This window comes from Mastomys coucha, unplaced genomic scaffold (assembly GCF_008632895.1).
Source record: "Mastomys coucha isolate ucsf_1 unplaced genomic scaffold, UCSF_Mcou_1 pScaffold21, whole genome shotgun sequence".
NCBI classification, from domain to species: domain Eukaryota; kingdom Metazoa; phylum Chordata; class Mammalia; order Rodentia; family Muridae; genus Mastomys; species Mastomys coucha.
Window position 1 is genome coordinate 131836544 of NW_022196904.1, and position 11666 is coordinate 131848209.

Consider the following 11666-nt stretch of genomic DNA (forward strand, 5'->3'; position numbering starts at 1 on the left):
AGAGGAGCAGCCGGGCTGCGCGCCGGGGAGGGCTGGGAGGGGGAGCGCGGGGGATGACAACGCCGGCGACCTGCAAGCCGGACTGCCTGCGGTGGGGACCGCCTCCTCTGGCGAAGCAGGAATGGGGTGTTGAGGTAGATAGAGGAGGAGGCGGTGGGGAGATCCGCAGGCCCGACGGAGCGCGGCCCCGCCGACGGCGCCCTGCACGGGAGTTAGCAGCAGCGAGGTGGCGGACGGCGTCGACGCGGGGCCGCCAGCCCGGATGGAGGCGCTGGCGGGCCGAGCGCGGGCGGGCGTGGGCCAGGAGGCGGGGGCGGCCGGAAGGGGGGGCCGGGGGCCGGCCTGGCCTCACGCAGCTCCGCCGGAGAGCAGGCGAACTCCGGGCGCCAACGCCCGGTTCTTATAGCCGCGCCACCCCGCGGCTCGGCGCCCGCTCGGGCCCCGCTGGCCTTACGCCCGCGCCAATGGGCGTCCTCAGGGCCCTCGCCCCGCCCCGGGACCGCCCCCGCAACTCGAGCCACGGGGGGAATGCGGGTCTGGGGCCCCGGGCACGAGGGTTGCCTGTGTGTGGGGGGGAATGGGGTGCCTGGTAGCAAAGATGGGGGGGGCTGTGCGCCCGACCAGGCCCACTAAATCCTGGGTGTCCATCCCTAAAAATCGAGGCCCCATGTCATGTTTCCGGGGTGACCTGTGCTTGTACAACATGGGCGCGTGGTGAGAACCAATGTGCGTGGCACCTTAGGCCTCAGTGGTAGTGAGGGGACCTGTGCCCAGTTAGAGGGTTACAAGGTAGGCGCATTCCGGCAGACAGAGTTGTGGCGCAGGTAGCTGGGTCGAGGGTCCTCACAGGGATCTACCTGCCAAGCAGGAGACAGTCCCCTGGATCCGCTCAGGCCGAGCACGCAGCCTCCACCTGCCTGAGCAGGCAGGGCGGGCTAAGAGGCACATCGAATAGCAGCCAGATCCTAAGCGCCCATAACCTCATGCTTTACGCGGGATCTCCTAGCAGCCTTTGGGGGGGGGGGGGCGCACCAGGTGCACCATGAAGGAAAGGCTGGCTTGGCCACGCCGGTCCTGGGACCCACGTGGAGCACCCCCCTCCCCCGCTCAATGTTTGCGCCCTTCCGCAGAAAAAGAAGCAGGGTGGGAAACGTAGCTCAAACCAGACCTGTAAGCCAGAGCTCACTGACGTGCTTCTAAGCGGTGGGTGCGCCTTTGGGACCCCACCCAGAATTGTGCAGATAACAGTTCCCTGTCCTCAGCACTTTGAATTTGCTTAGTTGCAGGTTCGGCCCCAGGGGCCAATGCGATAATTTGGGGTTATTAGGAAACTCTCTCCGGGTGGTTTCAGATATAAGAAACCATTGTGAGTTTTACCAAGTCAAAATCACTCCTAAACCAGTGCACCTTGTTTCCCTCTCCCGACCTCCGCACCTCTAGGCCTCTAAGGGGCCACTCCTGGCGGAAACCCTTACACCCAGGGCTAACCTCCCAGCCCGACCATCAATCACCGCGCTCGCGCTCTACGCTCCCTTCCCCAAGCCCTCGACCTGTAGGGTTGGAGGCTCCAAGCCGCCGGAGCGCTCTGCCCTTCCCGCTTCCTGGCCGCCCAGGCGCTTTCCCCTACTGCCGCGTTGTTTGCAGAGTGCATACAAAGTGGCGCGCGTTTCGGAGCGCCCAGCTCAAAGGAGCGCGGCCGCCGAGGGAGAAGCCAGCAGCCCGCTCCCGCGCTACTCCAGCAGTCCTGAGGACAAGCTGCGAGGTAGCCGGTGCCCCGCAGTGGAAGAGCTGGAGCACGAGGGAGCGCGCCACGGGGAGCTCACCGCAAGGCCGAAGGTCGGGTCCGCTGGCGCAGGAGGATCGGAGAAGGGCGGGAGAGCGGCTGAAGTGGGAGCTGCTGAAGTGGACGCTGCTGGAGGTGAGCGAGACCCCAAAGGCAGTCCCCAGTGTCCCGGGGCAACGCCCAGTCCGTTGGAAGACCCGGGGACAATGCCCAAATTTGGGGGAAACTGGGGGCAATGCCCAGTCGTTTTCCTGGACACGGGAGCAGCGCTGCCCACGTCCTGGCCGCCGCACAGTGTCCGGTGCGTGTTTGGGGCACACACACTTTTCCAAAATCTGTGCTGCCGCTGGGACACCGTAGAAGTGACGAGGCCGATACCAATGTTATGCGCAGGACGGGAAGCTGCCGAAAGTGGCCAGCGGAAACAATGATCAAATTTCGGGGATCCCAAATCAGACCCTTGTCTGATTTTCGGCCCTGGGAATGAGCGGCCCAAAGTAGGGGGAATCGAAGGAGACGCCATAAATGGGAAAACTGTGGCGAATGACTAAATTTGAGATTCCAGAAAAATTAGAATCCAAGTTGGGGAATGAGGAAAATTCTTCTATTAAAAAATGGGGGGCCTCTTGATCTAGGTCTAACGAGGGGAACCCAATATCTTGGTTAGCAAGCTTGGGGGACCCACAAAATCCTAGACTAATCTGTAGAAGTTAGGTGGTTTGTTGCTGTTGGGTTTAAGAAAATTCCCAACATGAAATTTGGGGGAGCTTAATTTTAATTGCTTAAAAATGGGAGATGAAAAACAACAGATGGATTTTAGGGAATTCAGGTCAATTCTTCTGGGGAGTGGGAGTAGAGACCAGGGTTCACCCTGAAGCTAGTGGGACCCCTAAAGAACCCGGGAAAAGTCACCTCTAACCTCTGTGGCTTCAGAGAAGTCCTCTAGAGAATGGGGAGATGCTCTCTAAATGTGGGGAAATTAGGAGTGCAAGCAGTCCATTTGAGGAAGCCAGAAAAATCGATGTCTTTTAATATTTTAATTTCTTAAACAGATTCCTATTGATCTTTTTGTTGAACAAGGGGGAGTTTGTATGTTTTCTTGGACAATGTTTGTTCTTGGAGAAACATACTCCCTGTTTTGTGGATCAATAAAAATTACCCAATGGATGTTGAAATCTAAATTGCAGGGAATAGAATTAGTAGCTAGAAAATTTGTAAGACACAGACCTTTAAAACCTAGGATTTGGAGATCTGGGACTTTTTTTTTTTTTCAGTGTGCTTTGGGGACCATAAAACATTATCCAAATATAGGGAGACTCCAGTAGAAGTCATAAATTCAACAAAGTTCATTAAAGTTTAATAAAAATCCAACTCTTTGAATGGAAAAAAAATCTCAATTTGTTTTGGAGTACCTGAATTTGGGGACCCCAGGAACATGATTCCTGAATCTAAAGATTCCTTGTCCTTGGAGCACTTCAGGGCCAATCCCACATCACAAGGAATAGAGATTCCTAAATCATGGGGCCTGAGAATCAATCCCCCAAATTTGCAATCTGCAGAGATTGTGCAGGATGGTGTGTGTGTGTGTGTGTGTGTGTTGAAATGTAGGGGGCTGAGTGAGTGTATAGCTGGTATTGCAGTGGGAGAAGTCAGAACCTTTTTGTGAGTCAAGGCTAACACTAAGTGTGTTTTGGGGGCCTGGAAAATATTGCCTAATGTTTGAGGACACTAGGCATGAGCCAACACGAGGGGGATGAAAAGGATACAGGATGGTACTGGATTTTGCAATTGGTGTTTGAGTTAAAAACTTTTTTTTTTTTTAAATTGGTAAGTTAAAGGGACCCAGGGAGTCTTAATATGCAGGGAAAAAAAAATAAAAAGCTCAGTGTTCAAGGATTGGGGACATTCAACATTCTAGTATTTAAAAAACAAAAACAAACAAACAAACAAACAAAAAACCCCAAAAAGGCCAAGAGTTAATTTTGTGCCTTCTGTGACCCAGAGAGACATGGAACAGTCATATATGACTTGGGAGAGCATGGAAGGGCCTCCACCACATATATGTTCGTGCCTTAGATCATTGCTCAGCCTGCCTTGGGGGCTTTAGAGAGAGCGTTTATATTTTAAAGTACCCTAGCCGTCCCGCTCTGTGGCCAGAGCTCTAGGAAACCCCAAAGCCCTGTGACCAGTGTGTATGCGTGGATTTTTTTGGGGGGGAGGTCTTGTTAAGTGAATTTTAGATGTGATTATTGAATGTGCTCCCTCGATTTTTCTGGAATCCAAGAAATGAGAGTGTAGGCTATTTGAGGTGCCTACATCTAAGGGAGGACATAGGAAAAAAAAAGTTGGGACTTTGAAGGTTCCAGGAAAATTGTTAAAGCGGTCTGGGTGGGATTCAACTTGTAAAATTCGGGGTTGGGGCAATAGACTACAGAATCTTGTGTTCCACGTTAATAAAACTAGAGGACGGGTGGCAGGGTAAGAGAGTCAGCAGGAACATTATTGCAGGTATAAAATGATAGGGACATGGGGAAAACACCCCGTTACCTCATCCCCTGGAGACGGTGCCTAAATGCTGTCAAAATGTCCACTCTCCCAAGTCAAAAAATTTTGTCAAAAGGACTAAGGACCCCCCCCCCCCCGCTTACTTTAAATTTTAGGTAACTGAGGATGGTGTTTTTATATCTATCTATAGGAGCTTGCATTTAAAATGGTTAGGAGCCAGAAGCAAACTTGGGGGCCCAAGCCAAAATAATTTAATTTTGAGGAGTCAGCAGAGGCGGAATTCCCACCCTTTAAAATATTTGGAAATCAAGTATCAAAACAAAACAAAACAAAAAACAAACAGCATCAAAACCTTTCCCCTGTGAACAGAACAAACGCTGACCGATTTTGGAGGTTCCCTCCCACCCCCGAAAGCAATGCTTAAATTTCAAGGATCTCAGTCAAAATAACGCCTGAGGTGCAGAAAAGCCGGCAAGTTCCTTGGGTTGTAAGGGGACCACAGAGAACTAGAGCTGAATTTGAGAAACTGAGCTCTCGGGCCGGGAAGGACAGGACGCCAGGATTCGCGGTGCCAAGGAACTCACACGGAGCAGGGGCGCCCTCACGGGGGAACGCGGGCGCGGGAAAGGGGCAACAGGCGACGCAGACTGGGAGCACCAACGCCACGGAGCGCGCGCCCAAGCCAGCAGCATTTTTCGTTTTTTTAGCCTTTCAGCCAACGAGAGGGTTTGGGTAGCCGAGGCCGAGCGGGACGGGCGTTGGAGAGGGAGGGGGAACGTCGAGTAGCAGTGTGCTGCTTCCCGAGGCTCATCGGGCTCCGGCGCCCCGCTCGGCTCCCCGCCGCCCCTGCGCCCCACGCGCTCAGGCGCCGCGAGCCTAGGCGAAGTCGGGGCCGGGCGGCCGCCGGGGGCAGACTCCTCCCTGGCTCGGTTTGGGGGCCCGGGGCACCCCCAGTGGCTACCCCTGACCGCCCCTGCTCTCAGCACACGCCTATCCGGCCTTGTTCGCTCTCTAACGATTAACAATGTAGGAAATAGTTTTGTTTGGGCACTGTGGAAAGTGGGTAGAAAATGGGGGAGCAGAGGAGAAAGTGGGGGGAAAGAGCGTTGCAGAATGACACAGTGGTGGCTATGGCCGGATGCTAGGACCCTCATTTCGTTTTCTCAGAAAATTTCTGCCACTAGCCTCCTAATCCTGGCTGGGGAAAGTCCAGCTCCTTAAAGGCAAATATTAAACCCACACACCATACACAGGCTCACCTTGCTGTTGCTGGGAACGGAACAAGGCCACCCCCTCAAAGTTGGGCAATGCTGGAGGTGAAGGGCCATGATTCTAGCAGGACCTGGGGGTTGGGGGTGGGGTGTTAGATAGGGGAGCAGCTGGAGAGCTAGAGAATGAGGAAAACCCTGGGGCCATGACTGTAAGCATGGCTTGTCGCTGTGATTACCCGTAGAGCATGGTATGCAGGGAGGACTCTCAAAGCCTGACACTCTGGGGAGGCAGGAGTTAAAGTCAGTGGACAGGTGTGGGGACCTAGACAGGGCGAGGCATCTCCATATTATCTTGGCAGGACTGAGAGAGCCCCCACCCCACCCATTTTCCACCCGGAGCATGAAGCACGTGGAGAATGTTCCCCTTTCAAATTCCAGTCCGCATCAATCACCCCCGTGTCCCATTCCAAGAACATCTGGCCTGTCTCCCCCCACACACACCCATGCTGCCCCCTCCCCCATCCACCAGCCTGTCTCCTTGGCTTTTCTGGCCTCTCTGCGTGTGTGCCTATAGATTTGAGGAAGCTTCCAGCTAGGAAGCCTGGGTGTTCCTCATTCCAGGGAGACTTGTAAATCTGTTGGGAGTAAGGGACATTTAAAAGGTGTCTGTGAACACCTTGAGTCCTTGTGAGACCAGAGCAGGCTACAAGCTCTCTGCTGAGGGTCTCCTTTAGAGAAAAAAAAATGGCAAGATGATTGCCAGTGGCCAGCTGAGGAGTTCTCTAGCTTTCCCCAAGAAGGGGCACAGGCCGGAGTTGAGCGGGGGTTCTGGGAACAGAGCCCCGATTCTGGAGTCCTGCTTTCCTTTTCCTAAGGGGCATCTGAGAGGGCAGAAATCACACCAGTGGCCTGTTTCAGAGCCTAATCTCTGCTTTCTGCCCTCCAGAGGTGCTCCGAAGAAGCTGCAGAATCACACCCCGGAGATGCACTGCTGGACTTTGCCAGGTAGGAAACTGCTGAGGTCACCTTGAGGTGCCCACTGAAGAGCCACCAGGGCATGCAGGCGGGTAGGGTGGGGGACGGGGTATGCATGTGTTCTTCTTCCTCTGTGTGGCTGCCTGCAGAGCCTTCACCTGACCTTATTTAGTCAAAGTGTGGCTCAAGGGGCAGGGTAGAGGCTGGTACAGTTCCGGGTCAACTTAGGGCTCAAAAGCACACAGCCTACCCCCAGCCAGGAGCAGAGACAGATTCCTTCTCTAAGGCCCTCTCCTTTCCCTTATTTTTGCCCCCCCCACTCGCCCTGCCCCCCCTCACCTCCAGCAAGGTAGAAAGGGACCTACCTCGAACCATGGGGTCTATTGTTTCTTCTAGGTAAGGCTTGGCCCACTAGATTTTAGCCCTGTGCTGATCCCAGTCCCTGCTCTCCGCTGCCCTACCCCACCACTGTGACAGCCTAGGTCTTCTTTCTGGGCTTAAAAGCTCAAATTCTGTAGAAACTAAATACCCTTTAAGATTCAGACTTACCCACTAAGCCTGGCTGGCACTCTTAGCCAGGGCCTCTGCCTGTCTCCCCTCTCTTCCTCCAGGCAGTGGGTCTTCCTTGTCCCCTGTGTGACTTTTCCTAGCTCATTGTAGTCGCCCGAGCTAACTGCTCTCCCTCTCCTCGGGAACAAGCCAAGCATTTTACACACCCAACTTCTCTCCGAGGGTCCCCAGTATGGTCTCCCTCAAGCCTGTGCTGGATTCCTGCCGCAGAGGACACACTCAAACTGGGCAGCGGACTTGTACACCACATAGGGGCTCCACACCAAGGAAGAGCCAAGCAATGCTCTGTGTCAATCTGCAAGCCTGGGAAGAAGTCACTACCTGGACCACCAACATGAGGATCACACCACCAAACTGATCAACACAACCCACACCAAAAGTAAGTAAGGGTTGCTCTGGGGGCCACTGGAGAGGGGGCGGCAGGGAAGGCCAGTGTGCTAGGTAGGGATAGCCTGAGGCCACACCACTACGTTATTGCATTAGTGTCTGAACCAATATTTAAAAGAAGATTCTTGGCTTCTTTTGGGCATGAGCATGATAGCCTGGAAGAGGGGTGGAATTCACCTGCTGGGAAGCCTGTGCCATTTGAGGCTTAGGCACAAGGGCACGGACCTACATGCTGCCCGCCGCCCTCCCCCCGCCCCCGCCCCCGCCCCAGTCTCCAGTATTCCACCAGACAGAGCCTCTGTCTCCCTGATCCCCACCCGAGTACCTGACCAGTGAACTGCAGGGCCAGCAAACAGTAGAGCTTCCTCAGCAGAGTCCACAGTGCTTCTGGCCCTGTGCCCTTTCTTGCTGCTTCCCACCCCCATTCACACACAGGAAACCCATGGCCTTCAGAACACAATAGAATTAGGACACACACTCTCCTAAGGCCCTTCACGGCTCTCAGAATGTCTCTTTGGTCATTATGTCATTTGCTGTTCACAGTTCAGCCAGGAAGCCTGAGACTGTCACGCACTTTGACAAATGGGGGAAAGACACAGAGAGTTCAAGCCACTGGTGCAGGGGCACCACAGCTATAACTTGCATAGCCAAGGGAATGGGGAACAGGACCCCTCACACCCAGCTTTCCTCGGCCTCCAGATTAGTTTTAGCTAACAGCTTGTTTTTCTTGTTTCTTTCCTCAGATTCTTTCCTCATCTGGGATCCTGCCTTTCCCCCTGGAGCTGTCTGACCTCCCCCCCCACCGCAGCACTTCCTACCTTGGCCCCTGCACTCCCAGGAGCTTAACTTCAAGGACTTAGACTTTACAGAGACTGCTGCTGCATGTCTGCTTGGCCTACACCTCTTGTTCCCAGGGAGTGGCACCTGGAGCCAACCTGAATCCCAGATACTGTAACTGACTAGACCTCCTAGCCTTGGCTGCAGAGCGCTTGGCTGAGTCTTGTATTTGCAGGAGCCCTGGTTGATGCTCCTGTGCTAGAGATACCTCTGCTCTGCTGTATGCCTGAAGGACACTCACCTTTGAGGATGGACTGGGGCTGGTGGGAGGTTTCGGAGGTTTCATTCAGTTCTGGGAGCGCGGGGATCTCTTGGGCCACAGGCCACAGCACTTGGGCACGGGGCTGGATTCTCGGGATGCTCTAGCCTGTTTCTTCTCAGGTTTTGCCTCAGGCTCAGGCTCAGGCTCAGGCTCAAGCTCAGGCTCAGGCTCAGGCTTCAGCTCAGGCCTAGGTGGCAGAGGCCTCGGCTCAGGTATCGGTGGCAGAGGCCTCAGCTCAGGCCTCAGTGGCAGAGGCCTCAGTGGCAGAGGCCTCAGTGGCAGAGGCCTCGGCTCAGGCCTCGGTGGCAGAGGCCTCGGCTCAGGCTTCAGTGGCAGAGGCCTTGGCTCAGGCCTCGGTGGCACAGGCCTCGGCTCAGGCCTTGGTGGCACAGGCCTCGGCTCAGGCTTTGGTGGCACAGGCCTCGGCTCAGGCTTTGGTGGCACAGGCCTTGGCTCAGGCTTCGGTGGCACAGGCCTTGGCTCAGGCTTAGGTGGCACAGGCCTCGGCTCAGGCTTTGGTGGCACAGGCCTTGACTTAGGCTTCTGCGGCTCTGGCTGGGCAAGAAGTTTAGCCCTAGGAGATGCAGAACCCTGGGTTAGGGGTCTGCAATCGTCGTAGTCGTTCTCTTCCTCCTCCTCCTCCTCCTCGTCTTGCACAGTGAGCTCAGTGGTAACTACTCGGCCCCTGAGGAGGAGAAGCAAAAATCCTTGAGATCATCTAAAAAACAAGTCTTCTCCAGCCGAGTCTGGCCCCCTCCCCCCACCTGGCTGCTGGACGGGGAAGCCCAAGGGTCACCTTGTCATGGTTGGAGCACTCCCCCCTACCCTGTCCCTTCAGCTGCCTACTCTCCCCACCCCCTTCTCAGTAGAAGGGAGGAAGCAGTTGGTGAGAAGTCACTTTGCCAAGTTTGACAACTGTTCAGGGAGAGGCAGGAGACCCTTCTTTGGGAAGGACAAACTGGCTCCTGCCTGCCTGGGGGCAGGGGGGGAGGGTGTTAAGGCTGCTGCTGCACACAAAAGGCTTTCTCTGAGGGGTCACAGTTAAAAATGTGAATGTCTCCCATTCCTCTCCTCACACTTCTGCCTTGGATGGGAGCAAAAAGCAAAGGGCACATGGCTCTGCATTAGGAAGGCAACTTCTGGAAGGGGTGGCAGGGCTTCTCCCCATAAACACTATACTGGGTGGATTAAGGAGTCTGGGATCCCAGTTGCGGGGAAGAAAAGCTTTGTGCACAAATGAATGTGCACCTGGGAGTGCTGCGGCTGCTGCTCCAAATTCCTGCTTGTGCACAGGGAACACTGGAGGGGGAGGGTGCTTAAAGACAGGCACAGCCAGGAGAAAAGCAGCTTTTGTACTTAAACCCTGCTAGGGAATAGCAAGGCACATCCTCCTTTCATGCTCCTTCTACCTACCCTCCAGTATCCTGGTGGTAGTTAGGAGGTACAGGATGTAAAAACAGGGAACCTTGCTTTTAAGATTATATATATATATATATATATATGTATATATATATATATATATATTCTACATAATATATATGTATAATAATACACACCCCACGCTGCTCCAGAATCTCTGGCCCCTTTGCACAGTTTAGTCGGGGGAGCGGGGTGGGGGGGGCGAGACTATGGGAGGGGAAGATGCACCCGAGGGAAAATTTTCACACAGAAAAATTTCACATTTGCAAAAACAGCTGTGTACTCCTGCTGGGAAGAGAAAGAGAGCTGCCTCTCCCCTTTGCATGGTAAATTAGTGAAGGAAACCATACTTTCCTTGTAGCTTTGTGCAGCCCTTTAAGTCCCAGTCCCAGTTGTCCTTTCGTCCCTGAGGCTGAAGCTGAAGCCACTCCTAGACCGGCCAGTTTAGCGGCAACCTTCCCCCTCTTCAGAGAATAACTGAAGGATCCTGACCCTCCCAAGTCCCCAGCCCACCTACCCACACCAGAATATTTAAACTGCACATTCACTCATACACAAAAGGCATGAACAAGGTAAAATCAGTTAGTTACCTGTACTCTAGTCGCGTAGTTCCTGAAGTTCCCGGACGGTGGATAAAGAGGACCGGGGAGTCACTGGTGCCCAAGACTCTCTTCCGAAATTGCCCGGACGATGATCCGCTGGCTGGGTCAATATTAGCAGCCTCCTCCAAAGTAGGGGGTGTTCTGGTTGTGGTGCTCAGGCCCTCCAGCCGAGGCGACGATGTTGCGGCAGGGCTGGAAGGGGGTGATGTTGAGTCTGAAGAGACGGTGAGAGGGAGTTTTAGAGCATGCATGATAACAGAGCCCGTAGAAGTGGCTTCTGCTCTCCACCACCAAGCAAGGCACCTGCTCGAATGACACTACGGTTTTATCCCTTACCTCGTCCCCTCCACGCCCATTTCCAGCCCCCTCCAAATTTGGGAAATGATATGCTAGCAAAGTACTGCAAAGACTTCTGGGGCAGCTGACTATGGCGCTTTCCCACACTAGGGTATGGGGGCATTAGAGGGTGGGGCTTTGGCCCTGGCCTGACAGACAGGAAGGCGTCTATGTAGGTTTGAATTAAGTTACAAGCACTTCCTGGTAGCTAGGGGGTAGGGACTATGTGCAGGGGTGGGGAGTGGGTGGAGCTTCACTAGATTGACACCTGACAGTCACTTGACACCCTGGAATGTGTGTGGGCGTGGCACAGGTAAAAAGGGGCGTGGTTTATGCAAATTAGGTCCCGGATTCAAAATAAATATTAAAATTGCATTCTAAGGTCTTCCGGGTGTAGTGTATCCTTGTGGCACAGCGCCATCTTGTCGTCTCATGTTTCATGGATACTCAATTTAGAATTCTCTGTCATCAGACCTGGCCCCCTGCCCTTTACGAATGGTGCCAAGCACTAAGCATATTGGTGCAGATGGCATGTATAGTGACACTTGTTCACCCTTTTGGTGGGTTCTTACCCCTTTTTAGCCTAGCTGCAAGGCCGATTAAGGCACGGACTCAAACGCCCTTTAAGGCACAGCCGTTTAAGGAACAGACTCAAAAGCCCTTTAAGGCATGGACAGCAGCTGAGATGGGGCTCAGATACAAGTATTGCCTGAAGTCACATTTAAACTCTGAAACCTTTGTTCCTGGCTTTGAGGGAGAACAGAGAGTAGAGTAAAGGC

At 54.0% G+C, this 11666-nt stretch overlaps 3 protein-coding genes across 8 annotated transcripts in view; 1 reads left to right on the forward strand and 2 right to left on the reverse strand.

The window, feature by feature from the left end:
- Igf2 (insulin like growth factor 2) overlaps positions 1 to 2151 on the reverse strand; it is a 10368-nt gene extending 8217 nt beyond the window's left edge. The window contains exon 1 of the mRNA XM_031388953.1: positions 1824 to 2151. The gene's annotated coding sequence lies outside the window, so the exon portion shown is untranslated. The remainder of the gene's footprint in view (positions 1 to 1823) is intronic.
- Positions 54 to 8306, forward strand: LOC116101382. The gene is given in 8 exon segments (XM_031384962.1): positions 54 to 563; positions 1131 to 1203; positions 1359 to 1918; positions 6446 to 6504; positions 7207 to 7267; positions 7269 to 7310; positions 7312 to 7423; positions 8175 to 8306. Coding segments are annotated over 8 exon segments (1464 nt in total). The 3' UTR covers positions 8222 to 8306.
- A 223-nt stretch (positions 8307 to 8529) lies between these two features.
- LOC116103247 (insulin-2) overlaps positions 8530 to 11666 on the reverse strand; it is a 43216-nt gene continuing 40079 nt past the window's right edge. For all 6 annotated transcript variants that reach the window (XM_031388943.1, XM_031388945.1, XM_031388944.1 and 3 more), the window contains 2 exons: positions 10540 to 10765; positions 8530 to 9215 (listed from right to left, as the gene is read on the reverse strand). In XM_031388943.1, coding sequence (XP_031244803.1) covers positions 8555 to 9215; positions 10540 to 10765 — 887 coding nt within the window. In that variant the 3' untranslated portion in view covers positions 8530 to 8554. The remainder of the gene's footprint in view (positions 9216 to 10539; positions 10766 to 11666) is intronic.